The following is an 18,803-nucleotide window of genomic DNA, read 5'->3' as shown; positions in this document are numbered from 1 at the left end:
GAATTGACTGGAAATTAAATGTAATTTACTCCAACCCTGAAGTGGTGATACGAGTCACTGACTGGCTAACTTACCGTGGACTCTGGTGTGACCAGGGTTACAGATCTTAGGCAGGTCTCAATGTCCGTCTTCCCACATTTCACTATGTCACCCAGGACTGTGAAAGCAGTCTCGTTGGTTTGCTGGGGACAATTGGTATAAGGTATGACAGTAAAGTCAAGGTATGACAGTAATGTTAAGGTATGACAGTAAAGTTAAGGTATGACAGTAAAGTTAAGGTATGACAGTAAAGTCAAGGTATGACAGTAAAGTCAAGGTATGACAGTAAAGTTAAGGTATGACAGTAAAGTTAAGGTATGACAGTAATGTCAAGGTATGACAGTAGAGTTAAGGTATGACAGTAAAGTCAAGGTATGACAGTAAAGTCAAGGTATGACAGTAATGTTAAGGTATGACAGTAGAGTTAAGGTATGACAGTAGAGTTAAGGTATGACAGTAAAGTCAAGGTATGACAGTAATGTTACGGTATGACAGTAATGTTAAGGTATGACAGTAACGTTAAGGTATGACAGTTACGTTAAGGTATGACAGTAACGTCAAGGTATGACAGTAACGTCAAGGTATGACAGTAACAGTACGGTATGACAGTAATGTCAAGGTATGACAGTAAAGTCAAGGTATGACAGTGTCATGACGTTGGCCTCTGAGTATAGCAACCCCATCCCCCTCTCCAACTGCCTCCCCCTTTCCTCCTTCAACTTGGCTGCTGTGGTCAGAGGTCATAAATTCCTGAGAGTACCTCATGGACACACAGTTATAGAGGATAGTTTTTCATGGAGACAAAGGAAATCCTTCCACCTCACAGAACTTGAGGTTCAAACAAGTTTCATGTTCCAGAGAAAGTGTAAAAGACCAGTGAAGAATCCAGCTACGAACTGGTCCGTTTGTCACAACTTGGGAAGCTCAAGAGAGACGGTGTGGCCACATTACCATTACACTGTTTATATGATAGCCTCAGATATGAGGTTTACATCTAATTGTTGTATAAGATGAATGAGTGAGTATGATACTGTTTGTATAATTGTGTAATATTATTGTGGAATGTTTAATGAAGAAAAATACAATTCCCTTTTGATTTGAACTAAATCAGAGGACAGCCCCTAAGCCCGGTTAGGGTCAGACATCCTGAGACAGCCCTCTTCGGACCTTCCGAATAAAACCCCCACTCGGGTTTTCGATCAGCAGACCAAGCTTAGCTCAATTACGAGATGGCTAAAGGTTGTAGAATATTTTAACCATATCACGTGGTTAAAATCTTAGACTATCGATACCGGCAGAATAAGAACAAGCCTTTGATATTAATTACTAGTCTGCAGCTAGGAATTCGGCATCATTGAACGCGAAGAACGACAACCGCCGAAACATCCATTCAATAACGAATGTCACTTTGAACTATCCCCTCTAACCAAGACAGAGAGAGAGAGGGAGAGAGACAGACAATTCTACGAAAGACATACACTTTTCACCAGCGATCAAGACGACACTGAGCATAAATACATATATTTGATTGCAATTGTTCCCGAATGAGTGAGCGTTCATGGGTAAAGGATTAGCATTTTAATTGTTATAATTAACTCTGTAGTGACTTCTTAGTCGACCCCCCATTTCTCCTTTGTCTAACAAGCCGCCATGCCGGTTAAGCCCACTAGGGCATATTCTCCTGTCATTTCATGTAACTACATTTACCAAGTTTGTTAGTTTGTTTATGCATTTCTGTGAATGACTTAGTTAGTAATAAATAAATGATTTAAGACAATTGATGTATGGATGACTCATAGTGAAGACTGGGTTTGTACAGATAACCAAAAATGTACGACGTTTTGAATTAGACTAACGTGAGGTAAAGTAAATAATTCATTAATCAGAAGACTTAAAAAATAAAATAAATAAACCATTAACCATAAGACTATTGATCAGTTATGAAAAAATTTGAAAGGTTATATTGGGAAATTATAACTTTGTAATCTGAATACTTTCCTTGGTGCCCCAACTTCCTAGTTAATTACAGTTACATGATTATTCAGTTTAATCGAGTAACTAATTACTTCGATAAAAACGAAGTCTTCAGTTTAATGATAGGAAAGACAACAGTAAAGTTACGGTATGACAGTAAAGTTAAGGTATGACAGTAAAGTTAAGGTATGACAGTAAAGTTAAGGGAACACATTTTTTTAACACACTACTTACTTCTTGCCTACTTTTGGTACTAGGGAATTACATTTCCTTCAGTAAGTATTGACCCCTGACTTATTCCACATGTTGTTGTGTTACAGCCTGCATTTAAAATTGATTAAATATGGTTTTTTTCACACAATACCCAATAATGACAAAGTGAAAACGTGTTTTTAGAAACGTTTGCTAATTCGTTGAAAATGAAATACAGAAATATCTTATTTACATTAGTATTCACACCCCTGAGTCAGTACATGTTAGAATCACCTTTGGCAGTGATTACAGCTGTGAGTGTTTCTGGGTAAGTTGCTAAGAGATTTGCACACCTGGATTGTACAATATTTGCAATTATTATTATTTTTTTAAATCTTCAAGTTCTGTCAAGTTGAATGTTGATCATTGATAGACAGCCATTTTCAAGTCTTGCCATATATTTTAAAACTAATTTAAGTCAAAACTGTAATTAGGACACTCAGGAAAATTCAGTGTCATCTTGGTAAGCAACTCCAGGGTAAAATTGGCCTTGTGTTTTATCATACAGCTGAATGGTGAATTTGTCTCCCAGTGTCTGGTGGAAAGCAAACTGAACCAGGTTTTCCTCTAAGATTGTTCCTGTGCTTTACCTTTAATCCTGAAAAACTCCCCAGAAAAACTCCCCAGTCCTTAACGATTACAAGCATACCCATAACATGAGGCAGCAATAACATGATAACATGATGCAGTCCCCACTATGCTTGAAAATATGGAGAGTGGTAGCCTGTAATGTGTTGTATTGAATTTGCCCCAAACATGACACTTTGTATTCAGAACAAAAAGTTAATTGCTTTGCAACATTTTTTGCAGTATTACTTCAGTGCCTTGTTGCAAACAGGATGACTTTAGTGCCTTGTTGCAAACAGGATGACTTTAGTACCTTGTTGCAAACAGGATGACTTCAGTACCTTGTTGCAAACAGGATGACTTTAGTACCTTGTTGCAAACAGAATGACTTTAGTACCTTGTTGCAAACAGGATGACTTTAGTACCTTGTTGCAAACAGGATGACTTTAGTACCTTGTTGCAAACAGGATGACTTTAGTACCTTGTTGCAAACAGGATGACTTTAGTACCTTGTTGCAAACAGGATGACTTTAGTACCTTGTTGCAAACAGGATGACTTTAGTACCTTGTTGCAAACAGGATGACTTTAGCACCTTGTTGCAAACAGGATGACTTTAGTGCCTTGTTGCAAACAGGATGACTTTAGTACCTTGTTGCAAACAGGATGACTTTAGTGCCTTGTTGCAAACAGGATGACTTCAGTGCCTTGTTGCAAACAGGATGACTTTAGTACCTTGTTGCAAACAGGATGACTTTAGCACCTTGTTGCAAACAGGATGACTTTAGTACCTTGTTGCAAACAGGATGACTTTAGTACCTTGTTGCAAACAGGATGACTTTAGTACCTTGTTGCAAACAGGATGACTTTAGTACCTTGTTGCAAACAGGATGACTTTAGTACCTTGTTGCAAACAGGATGCATGTTTTGGAATGTTTTTATTCTGTTCAGGATTCCTTCTTTTCACTTGTCAACTAGGTTAGTACTGTGGAGTAACTACAATGTTGTTGATCCATCCTCAGTTTTGTCCTATCACAGCCATTAAACTCTGTAACTGTTTCAAAGTAACCTTTGGCTTCATGGTGAAATCCCTGAGTGGTTTCCTTCCTCTCCGGCAACTGAGTTAGGAAGGACGCCTGTATCTTTGTAGTGACTGGGTGTATTGATACACCATCTAAAGTGTAATTAATAACTTCACCGTGCTTAAAGGGATATTCAATGTCTGCTTTTTAATTTTTACCCATCTACCAATCGGTGCCCTTCTTTGCGAGGCATTGGAAAACCTCACTGGTCTTTGTGGTTGAATCTGTGTTAGACATTCACTGCTCGGCTTACAGATAGTTGTATGTATGGGGTACAGAGATGAGGTAGTCATTCAAAAATCAAGTTAAACACTATTATTTGACATGCAGTGAGTCAATGCGGGGCGGCAGGGTAGCCTAGTGGTTAGAGTGGTGGACTAGTAACCAAAAGGTTGCAAGTTCAAATCCCCGAGCTGTCGTTCTAGCCCTGAACAGGCAGTTAACCCACTGTTCCTAGGCTGTCATTGAAAATAAGAATTTGTTCTTAACTGACTTGACTAGTTAAATAAAGATAAATTAAAAATGCAATGTATTATGTGACTTGTTAAACCAAGTCAATGTTTACTCCTGAATGTATTTAACAACGGAGTTGAATACTTACTGATATACTTATTGATTCAACATTTGAGAATTTTCTTTTAAATAAATGTGTTAAGTTTTGAAAAAATTGATTTGACTTTGATATTGTAGCTCAGTGTCCCCACTCCTCCCCTCCTCCCAAAAATCACTGTTTAATACACTTTAAATTCAGGCTGTTACACAACAAAATGTGGAATCTGAATTGAATCACTTTGAATTTGTATCAATTAGTTGGCACTAATATCACTCCATACAGTAGGTTTGATCCCTACCTTGGACAGGACATATGAGCAGTCTGCACACAGTAGGTTAGAGCCCTACCTTGGACAGGACATATGAGCAGTCTCCATGGAAGGTGTAGGCTTTCCCATCATAGGTGGTGATGTGGGAACCTCCCACTATGGAGCAGGTAGCAGGGCAATCTAGATCCATACAACTCCACTGGCCTTGTATACAGGTACTAACGGAGAGAGACAGTCAGTTTAGCCTCAACACATACAACTCCACTGGCCTTGGATACAGGTACTAACGGAGAGAGACAGTCAGTTTAGCCTCAAAACATCTGACTCCACAGGCCTTGTATACAGGTACTAACGGAGAGAGACAGTCAGTTTAGCCTCATCACACCCGGATCAACACACACAACAATTCAGTTTATATAAACGCAATGCAGCTCTTACCATTCATGGCATGTTCTTGAGAATGATTGTCCAGGCTGGTAAGATTGTCCGTTGTGGAGACAAGAGCACTGGTTCACAGCTACACAGCCAGTCTGAGTGATGTCATCAAACACGGTTCCTATGAGAAAGACATTCAATACATTCAGTTAGCTGAACCCATGACTTACATTCAATACATTACATGTAGTCACCTGGTCCCATAATGACATTCAAAACATTCAGTTAGCTGAACCCATGAATTACATTCAATACATTTAGCCAGCTGATCCCATGAATGACATTCAATACATTTAGCCAGCTGATCCCATGAATTACATTCAATACATTTAGCCAGCTGATCCCATGACTTACATTCAATACATTATATTTAGTCACCTGGTTCCATAATGACATTCAATACATTACATTTAGTCACCTGGTTCCATAATGACATTCAATACATTTAGCCAGCTAATCCCATGAATTACATTCAATACATTTAGCCAGCTGATCCCATGACTTACATTCAATATATTTAGTCCTTCCTTATCTCATAAAATACATTGATCCTTTGATCAAATAATGAAATCTCCAGTCCTATAAAAAGGCTACTCTTCCAATCTATGTAACCTTGAACCTTTTCCTGGTTTAAATAGCCACATAACTGTTATCAGGGTTATATACACCCTTCCTGGTTTAAATAGCCACATAACTGATATGAGTTTTAATACAGTCTTCCTGGTTTAAATAGCCACATAACTGATATGAGTTTTAATACAGTCTTCCTGGTTTAAATAGCCACATAACTGTTATGAGTTTCAATCCAGTCTTCCTGGTTTAAATAGCTACATAACTGTTATGAGTTTTAATACAGTCTTCCTGGTTTAAATAGCCACATAACTGATATGAGTTTTAATACAGTCTTCCTGGTTTAAATAGCCACATAACTGATATGAGTTTTAATACAGTCTTCCTGGTTTAAATAGCCAGGAGATTTTCCAGAATTTCTTTAAAACCCTGTGACCCGTAAGAAAATATATATCTGTATACCTAGGCGGCAGGTAGCCTATTGGTTAAGAGCATTGGGCTAGTAACTGAAAGGTCAATGGTTTGAATCCCTGGCCTGACTAGGTGAAAATTCTGTCAGTGTGCCTTTGAGCAAGGCACTTACCCTAACTGTTTCTGTAAGTCTCTCTGGATAAGAGCATCTGCTAAATATGTAAATCTGGTCCCACTCCCATCATTGCCCATAAAAATACCTTTTCACAACTACTAATTAATCACAGTCAGATCCTATAGGGTCCTGACGTATACCTGGGTTAGGTTACCAGATTAGGAAAAGCTCTGGGCCCCGGGAAAAACAATTTGCCCCACCATTCTGGGACCCGTGGTGCTACCTCTGCATTAGGGCATCATCGGTTATATTCAGCGACTTTAAAATAGTTACACAACTGACATATGATGTTGTAGTCAGCTACTTTAAAATAGTTACATAGCTGACATATGATGTTGTAGTCAGCTACTTTAAAATAGTTACATAGCTGACATATGATGTTGTATTCAGCTACTTTAAAATAGTTACATAGCTGGCATATGATGTTGTATTCAGCTACTTTAAAATAGTTACATAGCTGACATATGATGTTGTATTCAGCTACTTTAAAATAGTTACATAGCTGGCATATGATGTTGTATTCAGCTACTTTAAAATAGTTACATAGCTGACATATGATGTTGTATTCAGCTACTTTAAAATAGTTACATAGCTGATATATGATGTTGTGGTCAGCTACTTTAAAATAGTTACATAGCTGACATATGATGTTGTATTCAGCTACTTTAAAATAGTTACATAGCTGACATATGATGTTGTATTCAGTAATGAGTGCATGTACCAGCAGGGCAGAAGCATCCGTCGGTGCAGTGTTCCTCACAATGCTGGTTCCTCTTTGGGTTGGAGCAGGTATCAGTGCAGGGACTACCACACTCCTGGTACTGCATGCTTAAAGGACACGTCTCCACTGCTCGACACAAATAACCAGAGTCACAGATCTGTTTCTGAGGCTTCATTACTTCACATTTTCATATCTTCTTCTATGGACATCATTGGAAGTGAAAATTGGGATTTGCTCCTCAGTTTTCAGTCACATAAATGTAAATACTAGCATGTCAAAGAAGAAGACACTATAGATTACCTAAGGCAAAGCATTATTGCATATCAAAAGTGTTTACTTTGAGTTACAATATAACTGTGGCTGAGTTTTTTACCCACATCCAAACTACCAACAGAGCAATGCAAACAAACAATCCAGTATAAAAACAAAAAGGATGTGTAATGCAAATAATGTTCCCTTACAGCAGAACTGGTCGGTCTTCCACTCCTGGGGTTTCCCCCCTGCGTGAGCACACTGGCGGGAGTACTCTGACATGGTGGGACAGGCGCAGGTGACACTGCTGCTGCTGTTGCCACAGTGACACATGTCTTCTGCACAGGCCTTGATGAAGGAGTCTGTGGCAATCAGGTCCTTACAGCTACTGAAGGCAAGACTGGTGAGAAGCTGCTCACAAAGTTTGGTCTGAAAGGATGAAGAAGAAGAAGAATTACTGGAGGCAACAGACGGTTTGATTCTCTGATCCACCTCTACGCAGACGACACCATTCTGTATATTTCTGGAGGGATTATGATCAAATGTCAGCCATGATGATATTTTAAACTAACAGTCATGTTTAAATGTAATGAATAAGACATCTTAAATGTTCAGCTCTAGACTTGTAAATACCTGGTCTTCACACTGCTCAGTGTGAACAGGGATTTCTGTACAGGTTTCTGTTGGGCCATTCATCTTCCAAATATCAGCATAGTCGATTGTCTTCAGATAATCATCTGTAGGAAAAGGAACCTAGTTTTATCTTACCTGTTTATTTCCACTTTCAAACAGTCTCTGTCATCATGTGTTTTGTGTTTTTGAGAACCCTTTCTTAACATGGTACCTAGAAAAATACTTTAGAACCCCTTCCTAACCCATAGATTGAACCCAAACATTCATGAACAGAACAGGAGCGTAATCCGCCCCTCTCAGACATTTGGTGATTTTGTTTACCATTCCTATTGAACTCGTTCTGGACTCCGTTGAAGTCTCCACACAGCCCACATGTCTGATTCTGGAACTTTGAGTCCAGCTCCACCTATAAAACCAATGGATGACTGAGGGTTAATGCATTGCAAGCTAGCTGTTGAGGCACCTACAGCAGTTCATATATATGTACATTTCACATACAGCTAGCTGGCCATGCACCTACAGCAGTTCATATATATGTACATTTCACATACAGCTTGCTGGCAATGCACCTACAGCAGTTTGTATACATGTACATTTCACATACAGCTAGCTGGCCATGCACCTACAGCAGTTAATATGTACTGACATTTCAAATGCTTCATCTGTTCTAACCTGGGTACCAGTCTGTTTAAGCTAACATTCCACTCCTTGTTCTAGCATGGGTACCAGTCATTTTATGCTAACATTCCACTCCTTGTTCTAGCCTGGTTACCAGTCTGTTTAAGCTAGCATTCCACTCCTTGTTCTAGCGTGGTTACCAGTCTGTTTATGCTAACATTCCACTCCTTGTTCTAGCCTGGGTACAAGTCTGTTTATGCTAACATTCCACTCCTTGTTCTAGCCTGGTTACCAGTCTGTTTATGCTAACATTCCACACCTTGTTCTAGCCTGTGTACCAGTCTGTTTATGCTAACATTCCACACCTTGTTCTAGCCTGAGTACCAGTCTGTTCATGCTTACATTCCACTCCTTGTACCTGTGCTACAAGCATTTCGCTACTTCCGCAATAACATCTGCTGAATATGTGTATGCGACCAATAGAATTTGATTTGATATACCTATGTCCAGTATATGACACTGTGTACAAGGAGTGGGATGTTAACACAAAACAGGCACTGTACTTCAGATTGGGTACATACAGATAGGATCAATACAGAGCATTAGGCCTCCTAGAAAAATACATAAGTGTGCGCAGGACTTTGCTAATATTATTCAATGTTTAATGTACTGTATACCCAAGTGGTTATTCATTAAAGTGAAATATGTGGATTAGGGATCATGTCTACAATATATCTAAAATAGGAAACCTGTTTAACTGTAGTTTTATTCTGGTCTTGTAACGGTTTTCATGTGGTGAAGGAGAGTCGGACCAAAATGCAGCGTGTAGATTGCGATCCATGTTTAATGAACAAACGTAAACATGAATCAATACCAATACTACAAAACAAAAGAACGTAATGAAAACCGAAACAGCCTATACTAGTGTAAACTAACACAGAGCCAGGAACAAGGACACTAAGGACAGTCACCCACGAAACACACAAAGAATATGGCTGCCTAAATATGGTTCCCAATCAGAGATAACGATAATCACCTGACTCTGATTGAGAACCGCCTCAGGCAGCCATATACTAACGCTAGACATCCCACAAAACCCCAAGACAAAAACACACCACAATAACCCATGTCACACCCTGGCCTGACCGAACAAATGAAGAATAAACATAATTTCCTAACATAATAACCTCTTTCCTTTAAAACCTTTTAAACTCAAATCATGTTTTTAAAACCTTTTAAACTCTCATCCTGTTGATAAAACCTTTTAAACTCTCATCATGTTGTTAAAACCTTTTAAACTCTCATCATGTTGATCAAATCTTTTAAACTCTCATCATGTTGTTAAAACCTTTTTTGTCACGTGTGCTCCCTCTCCAGCCTTGAGGTCACCAGGCTGCTCTCTTAAGGCACACACCTGTCACCATGGTTAAGCGCATCAGTCTCACCTGGATTCCATCACCTGATTACCTTCCCTTCTTTACCTTGTCACTCCCTTTGGTCTCTTCGCTATTGTTTCTGTTCCAGTGTCTGTGCGTTTTTCGTGGTTCTTGGTTTGTATTATGTTGCGTTTATTTTCCTGAGACACTCACTCCCTGAACTTGCTTCCCAATTCTCACCTCGTTACAGAATAACGCCTCACCATCAGGGAGTTTTTACATTATTATCTCGCGTCTCAGTCGTATAGCAAGGCTCTCATAACTATGCCGGATTGCCAGGCTCCCCTGCTTCCACCAACTCGTCAGGCTCTTATGCCTCAGCTGGATCCCAACAGTTCCACAAACACTGATGTTCCCACTCTTATCCCATCAGAGCTCAACACTGATGTTCCCACTCTTATCCCAATAGTTCCACTAACACTGATGTTCCCACTCTTATCCCAATAGTTCCCCTAACACTGATGTTCCCACTCTTATCCCAACAGTTCCCCTAACACTGATGTTCCCACTCTTATCCCAACAGTTCCCCTAACACTGATGTTCCCACTCTTACCCCAACAGTTCCCCTAACACTGATGTTCCCACTCTTATCCCAACAGTTCCCCTAACACTGATGTTCCCACTCTTATCCCAACAGTTCCCCTAACACTGATGTTCCCACTCTTATCCCAATAGTTCCCTAAACACTGATGTTCCCACTCTTATCCCATCAGTTCCCCTAACACTGATGTTCCCACTCTTATCCCATCAGTTCCCCTAACACTGATGTTCCCACTCTTATCCCAACAGTTCCCCTAACACTGATGTTCCCACTCTTATCCCAACAGTTCCCCTAACACTGATGTTCCCACTCTTACCCCAACAGTTCCCCTAACACTGATGTTCCCACTCTTATCCCAACAGTTCCCCTAACACTGATGTTCCCACTCTTATCCCAACAGTTCCCCTAACACTGATGTTCCCACTCTTATCCCAATAGTTCCCTAAACACTGATGTTCCCACTCTTATCCCAACAGTTCCCCTAACACTCTGTTCCCACTCTTATCCCAACAGTTCCCCTAACACTGATGTTCCCACTCTTATCCCAACAGTTCCCCTAACACTGATGTTCCCACTCTTATCCCAACAGTTCCCCTAACACTCTGTTCCCACTCTTACCCCAACAGTTCCCCTAACACTGATGTTCCCACTCTTATCCCAACAGTTCCCCTAACACTGATGTTCCCACTCTTATCCCAACAGTTCCCCTAACACTGATGTTCCCACTCTTATCCCAACAGTTCCCCTAACACTGATGTTCCCACTCTTATCCCAACAGTTCCCCTAACACTGATGTTCCCACTCTTATCCCAACAGTTCCCCTAACACTCTGTTCCCACTCTTATCCCAACAGTTCCCCTAACACTGATGTTCCCACTCTTATCCCAACAGTTCCCCTAACACTCTGTTCCCACTCTTATCCCAACAGTTCCCCTAACACTGATGTTCCCACTCTTATCCCAACAGTTCCCCTAACACTGATGTTCCTACTCTTATCCCAATAGTTCCCCTAACACTGATGTTCCCACTCTTATCCCAACAGTTCCCCTAACACTCTGTTCCCACTCTTATCCCAACAGTTCCCCTAACACTGATGTTCCCACTCTTATCCCAACAGTTCCCCTAACACTCTGTTCCCACTCTTATCCCAACAGTTCCCCTAACACTGATGTTCCCACTCTTATCCCAACAGTTCCCCTAACACTCTGTTCCCACTCTTATCCCAACAGTTCCCCTAACACTGATGTTCCCACTCTTATCCCAACAGTTCCCCTAACACTGATGTTCCTACTCTTATCCCAACAGTTCCCCTAACACTGATGTTCCTACTCTTATCCCAATAGTTCCCCTAACACTGATGTTCCCACTCTTATCCCAACAGTTCCCCTAACACTCTGTTCCCACTCTTATCCCAACAGTTCCCCTAACACTGATGTTCCCACTCTTATCCCAACAGTTCCCCTAACACTCTGTTCTCACTCTTATCCCAACAGTTCCCCTAACACTGATGTTCCCACTCTTATCCCAACAGTTCCCCTAACACTGATGTTCCTACTCTTATCCCAATAGTTCCCCTAACACTGATGTTCCCACTCTTATCCCAACAGTTCCCCTAACACTCTGTTCCCACTCTTATCCCAACAGTTCCCCTAACACTGATGTTCCCACTCTTATCCCAACAGTTCCCCTAACACTGATGTTCCTACTCTTATCCCAACAGTTCCCCTAACACTGATGTTCCCACTCTTATCCCAACAGTTCCCCTAACACTCTGTTCCCACTCTTATCCCAACAGTTCCCCTAACACTGATGTTCCCACTCTTATCCCAACAGTTCCCCTAACACTGATGTTCCTACTCTTATCCCAACAGTTCCCCTAACACTGATGTTCCTACTCTTATCCCAATAGTTCCCCTAACACTGATGTTCCCACTCTTATCCCAACAGTTCCCCTAACACTGATGTTCCCACTCTTATCCCAATAGTTCCCCTAACACTGATGTTCCCACTCTTATCCCAACAGTTCCCCAAACACTGATGTTCCCACTCTTATCCCAACAGTTCCCCTAACACTAATGTTCCCACTCTTATCCCAACAGTTCCCCTAACACTGATGTTCCCACTCTTACCCCAATAGTTCCCCTAACACTCTGTTCCCACTCTTATCCCATCAGTTCCCCTAACACTGATGTTCCCACTCTTATCCCAACAGTTCCCCTATTCCCCCAGAGTGATTTACAATCAGTGTATTGAACCACATATCACTGTAGTGTAACAGAAGACGTATGTAAATGAGTAAGCAAACTAAACACATACCCAGAGGGAATCATCTTCATTCCACATGATGACTAACCCCAGCTTGGCTGTGATCTTCACATAGGAAACGGTCCTCTCAATGAAGAAATTAAACTGACCAAACGGTATGGTGACCCTAGAGGGACAAAACAATAGTGTTCATCAGAGACAAGAGTCTGTATTCCAACAAGGGTCAAAATGGTCCTTTAAAGGATTTTCTTAGTATTTTTCTTCCTCCCCTGTTGAGACTGTACCAGGTAATAATGTCTGTATAGGATTTCATCAAATGGAATTTCAGCTTAGTAACTTTCATCTGTAAATGCACATCAACTAAACTTCAGAATAAGAGTTTGACCTCTGAATGCTTTTCGATCACAGTTAAATGATGATGCATCCATTTTTTTTTTACTTCTGAATTTTATGTCAAGTCTTTGCTCAAAAGTAGCAACTGAATGCAAGTCAAGTGAAAAATAAAATACTTTCCATTCTTTTTTCCCCATTGCATTTGATAAATTCAATTAAACGAAACAAAAAAAAGAGTGATCTCTGAATAAATTGAATCCCATTGGATGTAGTTAAGTGATTACAAACCCCCGTATCATTTACTTCCTGTATTACTATGTATTTTACACATCAAAGAGCCAATGGTTTTCCACATCTGAGATCCATTGTTGACTAGACTGGGAACTCACTGTAATCCGTTGACGCTGACGTTACCGTTGGCCAGCTCCACGAAGGTTCCATCCAGCTTCAAAGAAACCTTAATAATAATAATAGTAGGACATTTTATTTGACAGACGCCTTTCAGGACCCTCAAGGTCACCTTACATTGAGATCATAGAGCAATAAAACTATTAATCAATAGTGCAATTTAAAAACAATTAGTCAATAGTGAAATTTAAAAACAATTAATGAATAGTGAAATTTAAAAACAATCAGTCAATAGTGAAATTTAAAACAATTAATCAATAATGCAATTTAAAAACAATTAGTCAATAGTGAAATTTAAAACAATTAATCAATAGTGAAATTTAAAACAATTAATCAATAGTGCAATTTAAAAACAATTAGTCAATAGTGAAATTTAAAAACAATTAATCAATAGTGCAATTTAAAAACAATTAGTCAATAGCGAAATTTAAAACAATAAATCAATAGTGAAATTTAAAAACAATCAGTCAATAGTGAAATTTAAAACAATTAATAAATAGTGCAATTTAAAAGCAGTTAATCAATAGTGAAATTTAAAAGCAATTAATCAATAGTGAAATTTAAAGCAATTAATCAATAGTGAAATTTAAAAGCAATTAATCAATAGTGAAATTTAAAAACAATCAAAGGACTGATCACAAAGGAATACCTTGGTGATGGTGGGCAGCCCATCTACCTCCCCGCGCTGCAGCTGAATGTTAAAGGCCTCGTAGCCGCTGCTGCTCTTACACAACGACGACAGCACGTAGTTACAGGTGTAGGGCAGCTGGAAGAGGTCTCCATCGTAGGTTTTGTAGTGGTAGTTACCCCATGTGCTGCAGACCTGCCCGTTATGAGTGGGACTCACTCCTGCTGCATGGGGGGAAATGTACAGTATAGTTGCACCATTCATGTCTGAATATAAGATGTATAATATAACAGTAGAGTAGAATATAGATATTTGAGTATTTGGTGACATATATTCAACAACACAAATTACCTGATACGATTTGCAGTTTGGAATCATATAGACTCCCAATGGAAGTCATGTCTGGAATCATAACTGGAAATAGACAGGGAACAAGTCTTATTTTGCTTCTAACCCAGCTCCTCTTTAGTTCCTCAACTATGCTACATGACTTATCCTAAAGTGATATTAAAATGTATTTCATCATATATTTTCTTACCAGTCTCAGAATGTGCAGCAGATAGTCCGAAGACCAGAGCGATCCACGGCTTCACCCATTGGAGTGCCATGATGGTTCTTCTAACGAGTCGTCCTAGTCCACCTGAACAGGTACTCGTCCTGTTCCTACTGATACCGTGAGGCACCAGGTGCCTGCCTTTAAACTGCTACACTCAAGGAAGTACCTCCACTCAAGGAAGTACCTTGATGATTCTGTGATACTTGATTCTGTATCTGAGGGTAATGTTTAACGTTTTTATCATAATAATCCTTAGATCACTATCAATATTCCTGAGAAGTAGGGTACGTCCCAAATGTGTTCCCTATTCCCTTTACAATGAGTGTACAAAACATTAAGAATCCAGGTGAAGCCTATGATCCCTTGTTGATGTCACCTGTTAAATCCACTTCAATCAGTGTAGATGAAGGGAAGGAGACAGGTTAAAGAAGGATTTTTAATCCTTGAAAACAATTCAAATCAAATGTTATTTGTCACATGCGCCACACAACATGTGTAGACCAGTGAAATGTTTACTTACAAGCCCTTAGCCAACAACGCAGTTTTAAGAAAAATATCTTCTTTTAAAAATAAAATAGAAGTAACAAATAAGCAGTAAAATAACAATAGTGAGGCTATAGTCAGGGGGTACTGGTACAGAGTCAATGTGGAGGCTATAGTCAGGGGGTACCGGTACAGAGTCAATGTGGAGGCTATATACAGGGGGGTACCGGTACAGAGTCAATGTGCGGGGCATCGGTGAGTTGAGGTAATTTGTACATGTAGGTAGAGTTATTGAACTGACTGTGCATAGATAATAACAGAGAGGAGCAGCAGTGTAAAAGGGTGGGGGGAGGGGGGAATGCAAACAGTCTGGGTAGCGATTTGATTAGATATTTATGAGTCTTATGGCTTGGGGGTAGAAGCTGTTTAGAAGCCTCTTGGGCCTAGACTTCGCGCTCTGGTACCGCTTTCCGTGCGTTAGCAGAGAAAACAGTCTATGACCTGGGTGACTGAGGTCTTTGACAATTTTTTGGGCTTTCCTCTGACGCCGCCAAGTAAAGCAGGTCCTGGATGGAAGGAAGCTTGGCCCCAGTGATGCACTGGGCCATACACACTACCCTCTGTAGCACCTTACGGTCAGATGCATAGCAGTTGCCATACCAGGCGCTGATGCAACCGGTCAGAATGCTCTCGATGATGCAGCTGTAGAACTTTTTGAGAATCTGGGGACCCATGCCAAATCAGCAAACTTAATGACGGTGTTGGAGTCATTTGGCCACCCAGTCGTGGGTGAACAGGGAGTACAGGAGGGGATGAAGTGCACAACCCTGAGGGGCCCCAGTGTTGAGGATCAGCGTTGCAGATGTGTTGTTGCCTACCCTTACCACCTGGGGGAGGCCCGTCAGGAAGTCCAGGATCCAGTTGCAGAGGGAGGTGTTTAGTCCCAGGATCCTTAACTTAGTGATGAGCTTTGAGGGCACTATGGTGTTGAACACTGAGCTGTAGTCAATGAATAGCATTCACCCAGGTGTTTTTATTTGGCCCCCAAGTTATCTGAGCAATACATAAATAAAGATTTCAGCATTTTCATTGTTGGACATAAAAAATAAAATAAAAATTATAAAAAATCCACATTTTGTAAGGTTGCTATTTATTTATTTATTCTCAAATGTAAATACATGTTTTCCCTCAACAATCTACACACAATATCCCATAATGACAAAGCAAAAAAACACATTTATTAAAAATAAAAAACAGAAATGTTATGCCACAGACGTGTTTGAGTGTTTACGTTTCTCCAGTCCTATCCCTCAACTGTGATGAATGGACAGACTCATCAACATTCTACAGAATCTTAGATTGTTTGATTAATCTTTAAAGGGCCAGTCTGTGATATTTACAGCCATTTATGCCACAGACGTGTTTGAGTGTTTACGTTTCTCCAGTCCTATCCCTCAACTGTGATGAATGGACAGACTCATCAACATTCTACAGAATCTTAGATTGTTTGATTAATCTTTAAAGGGCCAGTCTGTGATATTTACAGCCATTTGTGCCACAGACGTGTTTGAGTGGTTACGTTTCTCCAGTCCTATCCCTCAGCTTTTATAGCAAACCAAGTGACGGGGCTGCCGTTTAGTTATTTTTCAAATGCAGGAGTGGGCCTTTTAATGACTAATGGATGATGCGCTGGTTTCACCTGGTTTTTAATATATTGTATGACATCAAACTTTATGTATGTTCTGCATATGTACAAAGATGTTCAAATAAACCTTTAAAACCCAATGGGATTAACTTGTTTGAACTTCAGTGTTATATAACTTCAGTTGTGGTTTACTACTTGTCATGTTTCATGGCCTGTTATTGGAGAAGAGGGATGAAAGTTTGTGTTAGTCTTATTATGGACACAGTCTGTTTCACAGCCAGGACTCACCACTGGACCACAAAGTTGTAGGATCAATCCCAAATAGCACCCTACTCACTAGTCCCCATGGGGCTCTGGTCAGAAGTAGTACACTACATAGGGTTCTATTTGGGACGCAAGCGTAGATGTCCTACAGCGATTCAAGGTGGTTTTAGGTTGTAGGACATTCTTGAACATCGACCCATCCACCCAGGCATTGCTAAGTACTCAGATCTCTAATGAAGCATTAAATCATACAGGATACGACCGAATATTAACTTATTAACTTATTTACAAATCCTCATCAGCTTTTGGTGAACACACTACACAGTCAAGGAGCAGAAGATGAGGTGTCAAGCTCAGCTCATTTACAATTCACTGAAATATTTCAGGACTATACTTGTGCTAACAGGGTGGCTGTTGTGTTAGAACACAGTAGTGATATTTCAGACAGAGAAGTGATACTTCAGACAGAACAGAGTAGTGATATTACAGATAGAACAGAACAGTGATACTTCAGACAGAACAGAGTAGTGGTACTTCAGATAGAAGAGAGAAGTGATACTTCATATAGAACAGAGTAGTGATACTTCAGATAAAACAGAGTAGATATACTTCAGATAGAACAGAGTAGTGATATTTCAGATAGAACAGAGCAGTGATATTTCAAATAGAATAGAGTAGTGATACTTCAGATAGAACAGAGTAGTGATATTTCAGATAGAATAGAGTAGTGATATTTCAGATAGAACAGAGCAGTGAAATTTCAAATAGAATAGAGTAGTGATACTTCAGATAGAGTAGTGATACTCCAGATAGAACAGAGTAGATATACTTCAGATAGAGTAGTGATACTTCAGATAGAACAGAGTAGTGATACTTCAGATAGAACAAAAGAAGTGATACTTCCGATAGAGTAGTGATACTTCAGATAGAACAGAGTAGTGATACTTCAGATAGAGCAGAGTAGTGATACTTCAGATAGAACAGAGTAGTGATACTTCAGATAGAGTAGTGGTTCTTCAGATAGAGCAGAGTAGTGATACTTCAGATAGAACAGAGTAGTGATACTTCAGATAGAGTAGTGATACTTTAGATCAAACAGAGTAGTGATACTTCAGTTAGAACAGAGTAGTGATACTTCAGATAGAACAGAGTAGTGATACTTCAGATAGAACAGAGTAGTGATACTTCAGATAGAAAAGAGTAGTGATAATTCAGATAGAACAGAGTAGTGATACTTCAGATAGAGTAGAGATACTTCAGATAGAACAGAGTAGTGATAAGTTAGATAATACAGAGAAGTGAAACTTCAGATAGAGTAGAGATACTTCAGATAGAACAGAGTAGTGAAACTTCAGATAGAACAGAGTAGTGATACTTCAGATAGAACTTAGTAGTGATACTTTAGATAGAACAGAGTAGTGAATCTTCAGATAGAACAGAGTAGGAATACTTTAGATAGAGTAGTGGTACTTCAGATAGAACAGAGTAGTGATACTTCAGATAGAGGAGTGGTACTACAGATAGAACAGAGTAGTAATACTTCACATAGAACAGAGTAGTAATACTTCACATAGAACAGAGTAGTGATACTTCAGATAGAACAGAGTAGTGATACATCAGATAGAGTAGTGATACTTCAGATAGAACAGAGTAGTGATACTTCAGATAGAGTAGTGGTACTACAGATAGAACAGAG

General features: G+C 39.8%; 1 protein-coding gene across 1 annotated transcript in view; it reads right to left on the bottom strand.

Moving 5' to 3' along the window:
- LOC135509762 (mucin-2-like) overlaps window positions 1–14,811 on the bottom strand; it is a 100,825-nt gene extending 86,014 nt beyond the window's left edge. Inside the window, exons 1-12 of the mRNA XM_064930663.1 lie at window positions 14,698–14,811; window positions 14,511–14,573; window positions 14,181–14,383; window positions 13,513–13,580; window positions 12,842–12,956; window positions 8,252–8,336; window positions 7,931–8,034; window positions 7,507–7,726; window positions 7,046–7,171; window positions 5,172–5,289; window positions 4,813–4,951; window positions 75–182 (exon numbers count right to left, since the gene is read on the bottom strand). Coding sequence (XP_064786735.1) covers window positions 75–182; window positions 4,813–4,951; window positions 5,172–5,289; window positions 7,046–7,171; window positions 7,507–7,726; window positions 7,931–8,034; window positions 8,252–8,336; window positions 12,842–12,956; window positions 13,513–13,580; window positions 14,181–14,383; window positions 14,511–14,573; window positions 14,698–14,767 — 1,419 coding nt within the window. The 5' untranslated portion in view covers window positions 14,768–14,811. The remainder of the gene's footprint in view (window positions 1–74; window positions 183–4,812; window positions 4,952–5,171; window positions 5,290–7,045; window positions 7,172–7,506; window positions 7,727–7,930; window positions 8,035–8,251; window positions 8,337–12,841; window positions 12,957–13,512; window positions 13,581–14,180; window positions 14,384–14,510; window positions 14,574–14,697) is intronic.
- Between the last annotated feature and the right edge of the window lie 3,992 nt (window positions 14,812–18,803).

Source organism: Oncorhynchus masou, chromosome 22 (genome assembly GCF_036934945.1).
Source record: "Oncorhynchus masou masou isolate Uvic2021 chromosome 22, UVic_Omas_1.1, whole genome shotgun sequence".
Taxonomy (NCBI): Eukaryota; Metazoa; Chordata; class Actinopteri; order Salmoniformes; family Salmonidae; genus Oncorhynchus; species Oncorhynchus masou.
This window is presented reverse-complemented; position numbering and strand designations above follow the sequence as displayed.